Here is a 12,087-nt window from a genome sequence, read left to right as displayed (position 1 = left end):
GAGCGGCTGCCCGCCGCCCTCACCCGAGCTCTGGGGCCGCTCGTACAGCGAAGTAGGTGAGTTTTCGGGAATGGGGCTTCTCCCTGGGAGCGAATAAATGGGAGGAGAGTAGGGGGCCGAGCTGCTCTCGTCTTCTTGCAAGCGCCCCAGGTTGGCAAATAGGGTATGAAGGGGTGTGGGAAACTGGGGTGGGGTGGTGGTGACAGGGAAGCAGAAATCTAAACCCTGATCGGTGTCTGGAAACCCAAACTGGAAGAGACTTGCCAGCACCATAGTACTGTGCTTAGAATTGGGGCAAAAGGAAAGCAGACAAGCTGATGTTGTCTCACAATCCTTTTTATGTTTATTTCAGTGCAGGTCCTTACAGATTTCTCTCTTAAGTAGAAGTGTTTGATCTCTTATTATGTGTGAGAGCAGGAATATTTTGAGTGTAAGTTGATCTGGTGATAGTGTTAGAAAGATCTTCGCTGTCATCGTGATTCATCTAATTGAAAATAAGAGGCAGCATCTAATGATATTTAGCAAGTTCTCTGGAAAATCTGATTCTGCCTGATTTTACAACTCTATTGAAGCAGTGTAAATTGTGTGGTGTACGATAACACGTCACAGCTCTGAGGGGGCTGTGCTGCCTCTGTGTCTTTAACTGTGTTTCACTGGGAAAACCTGTTCTGCACTTCCTCCCCAACCCCAGATGGAAGACTCGTTTTAGAGACAGAGCTTCTCATGGTGTGTGGTAGTACTCAATTTAAGGGGTATCTGGATCATCTTTGTCATCCCGTGTTTACTTTGTCCTCTCACGCCTTTTAGAGCAGAAAGTAAATTACCAGTATAGTGTTCAAATCACTTGCCAAAACTTAAAACGCTTGTCCTGACCTCTTTATAACACCTCTCTCTTTATTCCTGTGTGACTATTTCTAGATGTCTTTAACGCCCCTCTTTATACTACTGAAAGCTCTTTTGTCCAGCTAAAATGCAGTTTGCTTCCTTCTGAAATGAGTTTTAAATGGCACAGCTTTATTTGTGCTTGACCACGTTCTATTTAAAGATGAGTCTTTCCTTTAGCTGTAGAATTTGGGGTGTTTGCATACACTTACCCATCAGATTGCAAAACAGTTTTTATGGCTTTCCAAGTAACTAACTCCTTTGATAAATCTGCCTCCAAATAGCTCCCTCGTAGCTCAGTCATATACTTTCAGCACTGTGCATGCTGCTAAAACTCAGTGTCACACCAGTGTAGGAGTGGAGAGATTTATTGAACCAATAACCTTTGGTATATATTGCGAAGTTACCACTTGGCATTACAGAAACTGTTAGTTCATCTTGGATTAAAAAAAAAGTGCTTGGAACATTTGGACTGAAATTATGTTGAAATTCCCCTTGATGGAGGCGGAGGAAGTGAAGTTGGACAATGGCTGTTCTGGGAGCTGAATGCATTCTCACTGATAACCTTGCTTTCTCCACTCCCTGTACTTGTGCTCAAGATCTAATGAATCTTAATTTCTGTAGCATAAAAGCCCTGTAGGAAAGCGTCACAGCTACTTCCCTAGTTTATCAGTAAGTACTGAATGTCTCTTACAGAAAGTAAGAATAATCTGTTCCTTAAATTAAGCTTGAATGTTTGAATCTTTCTTGAATAGTGTAATTTCCCTTTGAATTAGTGAATTATGCCTTAGATGCCGAGATACTCAGTAGTAACAAGTGGCTCTAAATCCAGAGGTGAACTGGTGCACTGAAGACATGGTCTTACAGGGCAGCTAAACTTGCCTGGAAGCTAGCTGTCAGTGAAAGGGGTTGTCCTACTTCTCCCAAGGCTTCGTTCTCCTTTTCTCTCACACTAGTGCTTTTCTGTCACATGACTGGAGACCTGAACTGGCAGGGGAGGGAAAAAAAATTGAGTTTATTTTTTCTGTTGGTTCAATTATCTCATTGTTTAGGTCAAGAGAGCGCTGATGCTAGGGGTGGGATCACTTGTGATGAGAACTAGCCATTAGTTTAGCTTGGCTGTAGCATGAGTCTGTAGCCTGCAGGTGCACAGTATGTGTGGCGAGCTGTTCCGCTCTCTGCACTGTTTGTGGTTTCCAAGGACTGCAGTGGAGGAGGCAGCTACTCGGTGGGTGTTGGGAGGTGGCCCTGTTCATTTTGGAGAAGGCAACTTGCTGAATATTGGGGAGAGTGGGAAAAGCTATTAAGGGTTCTTAAAATCTAGGTGATACACAGTGCAAGGAAATCAGGATCGTGGTCCAGAATGATACCCAGCTACAGGCTTTATAGGTTGATTTGCTTTTAAGCCCCATAACACCAGCCCAGTGTTATTAATTAAATAACTTACATACTCAGAAGTTAAGCCCTTTTTTAGTGGTTCTTGTTAAAATATTACATGCTAAGCTCTTCACTGCACTCACCATGTACTGCTGACATTATCATACTGAAAATAGCTGTATCTGGGGCCTGTACTGATGGTTTCGGGTTATAGAACTGGCTGTCTCTCCTCTGTAATCCCCATAAGAGGGAGCAGATCTCAAGCAACTTTTCTGGTGTCTGTAATAATCTTTAGGAATGTGGGCGCCTGGTATTAATGCTGTTCTGAAAAAAATCATGGACAAAAATGCAGGGAGACTATTGAGTCATTGTACTGCAGTGAAAGGGCTGTAAGGGAGATCTAGACTCTGGGGGGTTTATTTAATTTTCCAACACAAATGCTCATGCATGTTGTTCAGCTAATTCTAACATCTCTGTATCCTATTTTGCAGAAAATAGAAGGGAGAAGAAAACATTTCATTGTTGGTTGGAACTTTTTTTGTATTTTATATTAAAAAAAACCCAACTGTATTTGGAAACTCTCTTGGTAACGTAGTTGTGTCAGTGCATTGATCCTTTATCATTATAAGCCAGATAGCTTATTCTGGTTAGGCTGGGAAAGAATCTTCCCATGAAGAGAGATAACAAAATGCAGTACATGACTAATAAATCCCATTTTAATAATTTGATTAATAAATAGCCTTTTGGAAGAGGGAATTGGTATATAGCACACTTCAGGAGTGAAGAGCATTGTGCTGAAAAATTTTCCTGCAATTAAAAACCTGATTAAGTCCACTGGCAATGTTGTAGTGGGTCAGAGTTCTCTTCTTGCCTTTTTGAAATAAGCAAGAAAGCTTCTGTTTCCAGTTTTCACAAATAACTTGTAGACATTGATTAGCCCAATGTGATGGGTGTTACTGTCCTTGTGGCTTTTTTAAGTGGCATTTCCTTAAGTGGATATGTACAGGTTGGTGAAAGGAAGTGATTTTTATCTCTACCAGAGGATTGAGTATCCTACTCCAGAAAAGATCACTGGTGTCCCAGGCTGCTTAGAGGTCTCTGTCCTCCCAGAACAAAGTATCGCAAGAGGGCTTTCTGTGTAGTTTAGCAGACTGCTGTTCATCACCACGATCATAACTTCCCTGATCCAAGAACACATATGTGCACGCACATAGAAAAAGCTTCTCTGTTTGGACAGAGTATACCTAGGTGACAGCAAAAATTCCCAACTCCTGGCTGTGTTTTGGTCTTAAAATACCTGTAATTATGCTAGCTAGGGCATGTACACTTTGGGGGGGAAAGGAGGGGGGACAGACAAAAAGGACTGTATTTTTAATAAATTTGAGGCTATTGGAGGTGGGATATAGTTTGAAAGCATGGTAAGAGTCCAAACAGAATCACTTTATTACCTCACTTTGTGCAGGCCTCTTTATGGATTTGAGTATTTCAAGCTTCCTTTTGAGAAATAGGTTTTGAGCAGATATTTGATGTTTAGGGATTTTCTCGTGCATCTCTGCTTGTTAAAGTAAGAGAAACATTTAAATCTATCTTTGCCTTTCTAATCCCATTGGAAGGGGGAAGTGGCAACCCAAAGCCCCTCTGGTGTATGTTAGGACTCCGCTGCCAACACAGAACCAGCTGTTCTTTTTTTAAAATGGTTTCACTGTAGCATTTTGTTTCTTCTCAAGATGTTTTGCCTCTTGTAAGAAAGCAATATGTGCTAAGGACAGTTGATGCAAAGCCCATAGCAGAATAAGCCATTCAGTTACTTAATGTCATGAGTTTAACACTGATGCTTCCATCCATCTCAACACTGAGATACATTCAAGCCAAAACAAAACAACACTGATGCTTCCATCCATCTCAACAGTTTTGTTTTGGCTTGAATGTATTGTGCTCAGTGGAGTGTACACTTCAAGTCCCATGTCTTAGTTGGATATGTTTGTTAACTGCAGCTACAAAGTTTCCCGTCTGTGCTGCTTTTATCTGTGTCAATTGTAAAGGAAGTCTCAGGGTGCAGTGTTGGAGCCACGTGTTGCTAGTGATGTGCGGGGACAAAATCAGGGTGTCTGGTACTGTTAGTTCTCTCACCTCTAGAGATCTCCTGTTTCTTATAAGTTACTCTGTCCTTAGTTAAATTACTTTGGTGACTTATACCTGATTCTCTAATCGTAAAATTACTTGATGCATATTACACTCTGCTGTTGTTATTGCATAATTGTTCTCTTCCTTTCTCTCTGGATCTCCATGGCTAGTTGTTCTTTTGGCTTGGATTTTTGTTCATACAGTTTGTTTCTGAAGCTTATTTACTTTAAACTTGCTATGTTACAGAGGTTTCGACTTGTGTGTAGCTCAGTAAATGCAGCTACATGAGTTACGGATGTCCAAAGATGATGTGTGTCATGATAAGGTTGCTTAGCACTGCAGCTGCCTTAGGCTTCAGTCTTTCTGACTTGTCTTAAGCTGATTGGATGTGCACACTCATGTTTAATAGATAGCGCTAAATTCCCTCTATATGACACGAAAACAGGTAAATGTTAAACGCCTTCTCTGCCTGGACTGTTAGCAGTTGTTTGGTTTTGGGGAAGGGGAAGATGAGATCAGCTCACATGATCTACTTCAGAAGCAATGAAGATGAGGCCTGGAGGCAGATCCCCTCTCTCTTTGCTTCTTTTTTTCAGCTTTTCCACAACAGTGTGTTTTCCCTTTTCTCCCTTTTCCTACAGATGTCCAGCATTTGTCCTCTTTCATTTCCTTCTAGACCAAAGTTGCCTGTCCTGTGTCTTGACAAGGCAGACTTACTTTACAAACCCCTTTTGGTTTTGTACTATTTTCAAAACAACTTCGTCCTTGGTATTTCTTGGCAAGTTTGCCCAAATGCACAGTGAAATCCAGGAGAGAAGAAAGCTGTAAACCAAGATGTGCATTTCATTCAGTAACAAAGATCACAAATTTTCTTCTGACTCATTCATCCAACTGTCGACATGGCTTTAAAAAAGCCTGAAGTTGCAGCCCTGAGTCAGAGTACAGCTGCACTTAAAATGCACTTGATTAACTTGGATCTTGACCCTTAGACTCTGGATGCATGCAGTACAACTAGTGTAGTGTGTTCCGACATTAACTGTTTAATTAACTAATAAGTGTGTGTGCTGGATTTTTTTTTTTCTTGTAACAATCTCCTGTTACACAGTAAGCAAGGCTTGTCATTTGTGTAGGATTTGGAACAGCCTTTAGAATTTCCTAATTACTGTGGCAAGAGTAAACTTTCAGGGGTGGCTTTAGTTTCCTTTCTCCACACTCCCATATATACTGAAAGCATGCAACGCTGCCAGAACTTTAAAAAAAAAAAAAAAGGGGGGGGGGGGGGGGGAACCTGCCAGAAAGAAACCAGTCAGCTTTATTGTTTAACCTCAAGTCAATGTAAATAATGAATTATGAAAGAAAAGGTTTGTGTGCCTTTTCTGGCCAGGTTTTTTAATAATATATATTCAATTCTGTCTGGAAGGCACCTATACTCATGCAGATTCCCCCATGCCATTTCATGCTTGAAGGATTGTAATGTTGCATAAATGGGATGAATCAATGTGCCTTACAACACATTGAACTTTGTGTGGGATAATGGGGTTTTATTAAATGGCTCCTCCTCCTAGTTCCACGGCAGGGATCTCTGCGGAGTCTGGCAGTTCTGCATGAAGGCTTGTGACGTGGGCATTTACTTTCACAGGTGTCAACCTGCCCAAACTGTGTCTGTCAGCTGAAGGTAGAAACCTGCTAGATAATCTTGCAGTTAGTTTTAGGTTAAATTTACATTTGTTTCTTAATAGATTGCACTTACTCAAACAGTAGCATACGCTGACTCCAAATGTGTTCTTCTAGTGATCTGTCTAAGCCAAACCTGTGTGTGAAACAGGCCAGCCAGGTGCCAGTTTGCGTTCAGAGTGACAATGCAAAGCCTAGTGGAAATGTCCATTAAGTAGTAACCAGTGCCATTTAGGAAACTGGGTGACAGTTATGCGCTTGTCATAATCCAGAGGCAGTAAGTTTTCCTTACTTGTTGCCTTTCACAGTCCTATAGAGCATGCTAGTTTGGCAATTCTGTATTTGTTCCTTTATAATTATTGTAATTGTAGAGCAAACTAGCTGGTGAGCTTGTGAGATGAAGGGTTATGTGGGACCAGATGCATCTTGCATTCCCAAGAACTAAGGCTCAGTATCTGTTGCATGATGATACAATTTCCTTTTAACTTCTTCACTGAATTGTACATATAAATGCCTATTCTCTTTCTGCGGAGTATGCTGTTTTTGATGCAAGTATACACAGTTTCTACTTCCATAGAGGATAGAGGGTGCAATTTCATACAACATCGACACTGATCTTAATAGCTGCTGCTACACAAGTACACATGCTTTGCACTGTTGCTTTTCTGAGCTGTTAGAGGGAAATAGCTTGGCAGAAATATTATTAATGGCTTTTTAATTTGTATGGAGTTAGTCTTCTGTCAGCCTGACTCCCTGAATCAGTTTGTGACAGGCTGTTGAGTGCCTGGGCTTGTGGGTGGGAGTAGGATTGCCCTTTCAGCTCCTGGCTATCTGATAGTTGAGTTGTAACATGAAACCCTGAGATAGACAAACTAAAACCAAGGTCAGCCTTCAGCTAGAAAGAACTCCATCAAAACACAGTTCCTGTTACACAGAAAGGTGCTGCTGCATTTTGCCTTTCTCCCAAGTCCTTGTCCCAAATGCTCTTTGGGTGGAGCATGACAACAGATTTCCCCCGCTGCTCCCAAGTCTTCTCAAACTGGAGAAGAATTTCATTAAATCCAAGTCCCGAGTATGTCTTTCTGTCTAGATGTTGATGACCCTGTGTGCATGAGAACTGCTGACCTCAGTCTGCAGAGTGCTTGGGTCTGTTAGGCCTTGCGTATCTCCTTGCCTTCCTTCCCTGCTAACGATGCTGTCTGTCCATGCAGTTCCTGAGGGTGACGAAGCAGTACCTCCCTCACGTGGCCCGCCTGTGCCTGATCAGCACCTTCCTGGAGGATGGCATCCGCATGTGGTTCCAGTGGAGCGAACAGAGGGATTACATTGATGGCACATGGAACTGTGGCTATTTCCTGGCTTCCATCTTTGTGTTCATAAATCTCTTCGGACAGCTAAGTAAGTGGCTCTAAGGCTGTTAAGGTGGATGCCAGAGCACACCAGTGTGTCTGCCACCCTGGCTCATGTGAGCGCTGTGAGTCATGTAAGCATGGGATGCCTCACTGATTTCTTAATAGCCTCTGACAGCTGAGAACTGATAGTACTACATGGGCTGAATGAAAAGAACTCTTAATTGACCTGCTTCAGCCTTTCCTGGAAGTAGTCTTGGAGAATTTCTTGTGACACACTACCTCTGAGTCAGAGATGCCAAGAGTCCATTAGGACAATCTGTTTTCAATTCTGTATATGCATCTATAAACACATACTACACCCCCTGAATTCTCTAAATGAAATACTCCTATTTTTCTTAAACAGGGCAGCGTTAACACTTTCTTGGCCTGCCGTTTTTATGGGTATTAATCTCAAGGCAGAGTGCTATCCTGCAGCTGGTACACTTAAGCCTGAGAGAGGTGCTTGTGTCAAACTTCCAAAGCCTAGGAATCAGAATAATCCCAGAAGCAGTGCTTCTGTGTGCTAGGTAGACTTAAGGTGTCAGAAATGGAGAGAAGTAAAATTTTGTTTATGTCCCTGATCTGTTGTTCTTGATTGCTCTGACAACTTCTTGTCTTGTCTGGGGTCTTTTTCACTCTCATATTTTTGAATTTAATGTAGTTACCAGTCTTTGGCAAAGGCTGTCAGTGCTTTGTGACAGAAGACATGAGGAAGGATAAATAACAAAAGCTTTCAAGGAAAAGGAGTGCAGCATGTCTGCCCTAATAGTTGCTTCATTTAAAAAAAAAAAAATATCCATGATGAGTTGAGTTTCTTTTTAACTACTTCTCATGCTTTAACACTAATAGCTGCTGTACAGTGCTGTGTGTTGGGGACTACATTCAGGATGTGCTTACCCTTGTAAAATAAAAGATACTTCTAGAATTATAAAATATTTTAAAATGCACTAAAACTACTTGGTTCTCAAACTGATTTGTGGCAATGTGCCATTAAGATTTCCTGCCTGGTGTTCTCCGTGGCACAGTTGAAAGAAATTGGAGTCTACTCAGTTTAAAACAAGTTAGCATTCCTGAAGCATCTTTTCCTGCGCAAGTCAGAAGTGTAACTGTGTTCAATTTCCCCAACTCAGGCGGCTGTATCCTGGTGCTGAGTAGGAACTTTGTGCAATATGCCTGCTTTGGACTGTTTGGAATTATAGCATTACAGGTAGGAGGCTTAAGTCTTCAGCCCTTCTAAACCATATTTTTCAAATCTTTGCTTAGCCCCAGTACTACCAACATATATAAATATAACTTGCAACCCTGGCCTAGTGCCAGTCCTCAGTGGCATTGAACTGCTTCTGTTCTTCTGACGTGCCCAATAGATCCCTGGCTGTAATAGCAATTAGTTAGCTGGAGATGTCGATTTAATACTTGACCTTGACCAATTTAGCAGAAGTAACTGCAATTTACCTGTATGTCAGTAATGTGCCAAATGTGGGACTTGTAGTTGCTTTGGCTTTCAGCACACAGCTTTTATGAAGGACTGTTCCCTTCGCAGAGGATCCCAGCTAGTAGCATCCTCCCTGTTTAAAACAAATTAATTCCTGTGGGGGCTAAAGCACAAGTCAAATTCTGGCTTCTGTTCCCTGTTTTACACTGATTCATCGGACCACAGTGATGTAATCTATCCTGTTTCCTTCAGTGTAACATAATTCTAATTGACTAGTGCTATGGGTAGTACAGGCTTGAGATTATAACATGAATTCAGAACTTCAGTGTAACATGTATGGTGTTTTAAACTGTTTTTTTTCTTTGCCTAGACTATTGCATACAGCATTCTATGGGACCTGAAGTTCTTGATGAGGTATGTCTACTTGTTAAAGTCTTTATCAAAGCAGAATGAAAACTGTTGTCTGTTGCTGCCTCTCTCTCGACAGAGGAAATGATCTTCAGACATAGTATTTACTAGAAAGATGTTATAAATTATGCATGTAAAATAAACAAGAAATTACAGTACTTAAAAAAAAAAAATAATATCCATATAGCCTGTGTTAAACCACAGACAGCAGGCTCAGTGCTGTAGAAAGGAAAGACTAATCCTAACCCACTATGATCTAAGTGCTTCTGCTACTAACCTCCTTGCTGAGAGCGCACAAACAACTGTCTAGACTGGATCAGCAAGCTGCTATTATTTCCTAAATGGCTAAAATAGCAACTGTGCTTGTGCATGAGTGAAGCTATTTTCCAAGAAAACTAAAGCATGTAGATATTAGAGAGACTTTAAATCTCTTAACACCTTCTCCGAGACAAGACAGAGTTCTTAAACATAAGCTTTCTTGTCAAATCCTGAGTGATGGCTGTCTGTTACCTTTTCACCCCTGTCTGAGGGGAGGGCAGGGGCAGCACAGGAACAATACTCTGGGCTTACTACAACCCTGTCAATGTGTAACTTTTAGTAGTACTGCTGTTCTGTTTTCTCAAAGCAACCTCTGAACTACTTTGGCATATGTGGCTAAACCTGAGGTACAGAATAACTTCAACACAACTAAATTCATGCTGTAACAGATGCTTAGCAACTGTGCCTGAGCTGTGGGTGCTGGACTTCTCTGGCAGGCCATACGTGTCTACACGGGCTTGTGTAAATCGTTGTGTGCAGTGCTGCTGTTTCAGCTGTGAAGCCTAATGCAGACACGCATCGCAAGGTGCAGAGTAGGTCATTCTTCACTGGCATGCAGATTCTTACTGAGCTGAAATTGTCAGATAAGACTTTAAATCTATAGATCAGCACAAACTGTAATAAACTGAGTTTGGGTGTTTTTTCTTGTTATTTCTGTCTTTCTGTAGGAACCTTGCCCTTGGGGGAGGCTTACTGCTGCTTTTGGCTGAGTCGCGCTCAGAGGGGAAGAGCATGTTTGCTGGTGTCCCTACCATGCGGGAAAGCTCTCCTAAGCAGTACATGCAGCTGGGGGGCCGTGTGCTGCTGGTCCTCATGTTCATGACACTGCTACATTTTGATATGAACTTCTTTTCTGTAAGTATCTGAGTATGAGTTAAGGAACTAGAATATAGTACCAGCTCTCAGACTGGCTGTAGGACCTACTCAATGCTTATCATTTAAGTCTATTTTTTAATAGAATTAATATTTAGGAAAAGCTATTAAATCATCTATGCCATGACAACTTGTTCTGCTGAACTTGTTCATGCTCTGTTCTGATGTTTGTGGATCTATTTAAGACCCCTGTGTAAGCTTGTGGGGTTTTTCCGTTGCAGATTCTGCAGAACATTGTGGGCACAGCCCTGATTATCTTGGTGGCAATTGGCTTCAAGACTAAGCTGGCTGCCTTGACTCTAGTCATCTGGCTGTTTGGCATCAACATCTACTTCAATGCCTTCTGGACCGTCCCAGCCTACAAGCCCATGCACGACTTCCTCAAATACGATTTCTTCCAGACCATGTCTGTAATTGGAGGGCTTCTCCTCGTGGTTGCACTGGGCCCTGGCGGAGTCTCCATGGATGAGAAGAAAAAAGAGTGGTAACAGGAATAGCAACACTTATTGGGACATAATGTATTAAGTCCAGAACTGATTCTCTATGGATTCAACAAAAACTGCCAGCATTTTACACGTACATACCCCCTTCCTATTAAAGGCACAGATGTTTTGAATTTGATTTACAGTGGCACCAGTGATATAGATAAAATCCTATTTCTTCAAGGAATGTTGCCTAGGCTTATTCTAACTTCCTAGATTTGGAACTAACCCAAGGAACCTGCATTTTGCTGATGTTTCAGTGAGTTGCAGTAGAACGGTTACTGTCTTTAATGTCAGCAATGTTTTAAAATTTGAAGTACTGTGAGCAGATACAGCTGTATCATTCAGTGTGCTTTGGGTTCTAGCTATAACTAAAAAAGTGGATCCCCTTTCTCGCCCTCATCAAAACTGTCTTGTGCATAAGGAGTTCCATTGCTGGTTATAGCATTGCTTATCAAGGTGGAAAGCAGCATTTAAAAAAAAAAAAAGGCTTGTTATTTTGCTGCTCAGAGGCCTGTAATTCCATTTTGTTTAACAAGAGGGGAGGTCTTTCCTGCCCCCAAATAAAAGGCAAAAGGAAAACCCTGAAAGTAATTGTACCCCCTTCTAGGTCAGAAAAGGGAGAGGGTTTTCTAACATATCCCAGTTCTGCTTTTGAGGGGAACAAGGGAGAATCCTGTATTGCTATTTAGGAATCTTGTATGGCTAATCAGATTTCAAGAAGGAAGGGAGGGGAGATTCTCCTGAAGAGACAGAATGTTAGATTCTGTTAAAACTCTGTGCCAAAAGAATTCTTTATTCAGCATTCTTTCCCCAATGTTGCTCCTCCTGAATTCCCAAGAAGGGAGCCAAGTTATGCTGCAGGTTCCATAATAAAAGCTCCTTTCTGCTATTAACCAGTGTCCGTCTATGTATACCCCAAATTCATATCTGAATTGCAGGTTATTGGTGAAAGTGTCTTCAGAATTGCAGAAATTCCCCTTTTTCCCTGCACTCAGATGCCAGATGAGAGCAGTCACTTCTAATCTTTAGTCTTTGCTTCTTAGATTCACTTTTGTCGGTCTCTCAGCTGTAAAAGTCCCAGTTGACTGAACAGCGTAAGAGCTGGGGTGCTGAATCTCGAGTA

At 41.6% G+C, this 12,087-nt stretch overlaps 1 protein-coding gene across 1 annotated transcript; it reads left to right on the top strand.

Annotated features, from left to right (window-relative positions):
- The first annotated feature begins 7,262 nt into the window (after positions 1–7,262).
- On the top strand, positions 7,263–11,719 carry SURF4 (surfeit 4). The gene is made up of 5 exons (XM_009892245.1): positions 7,263–7,455; positions 8,579–8,655; positions 9,251–9,294; positions 10,275–10,461; positions 10,701–11,719. Exons 1-5 carry the CDS (start codon positions 7,263–7,265, stop codon positions 10,965–10,967), a joined length of 768 nt encoding a protein of 255 aa, XP_009890547.1. The 3' UTR covers positions 10,968–11,719.
- The last annotated feature ends 368 nt before the right edge of the window (positions 11,720–12,087 follow it).

This window comes from Charadrius vociferus, unplaced genomic scaffold, assembly GCF_000708025.1.
Source record: "Charadrius vociferus isolate BGI_N301 unplaced genomic scaffold, ASM70802v2 scaffold549, whole genome shotgun sequence".
Taxonomy (NCBI): Eukaryota; Metazoa; Chordata; class Aves; order Charadriiformes; family Charadriidae; genus Charadrius; species Charadrius vociferus.
Note: the sequence above shows the minus strand (reverse complement) of the source record. Positions and strands in the feature narration are given on the sequence as shown.

Bases quoted from the DNA above. Each gene is read 5' to 3' on its own strand.
- SURF4 (XM_009892245.1), top strand. From the start codon at position 7,263: ATGCAGTTCCTGAGGGTGACGAAGCAGTACCTCCCTCACGTGGCCCGC. The intron at 7,456-8,578 runs GTAAGTGGCTCT...TCCCCAACTCAG, and splicing joins AAATCTCTTCGGACAGCTAA to GCGGCTGTATCCTGGTGCTG. The intron at 9,295-10,274 runs GTATGTCTACTT...GTCTTTCTGTAG, and splicing joins GACCTGAAGTTCTTGATGAG to GAACCTTGCCCTTGGGGGAG.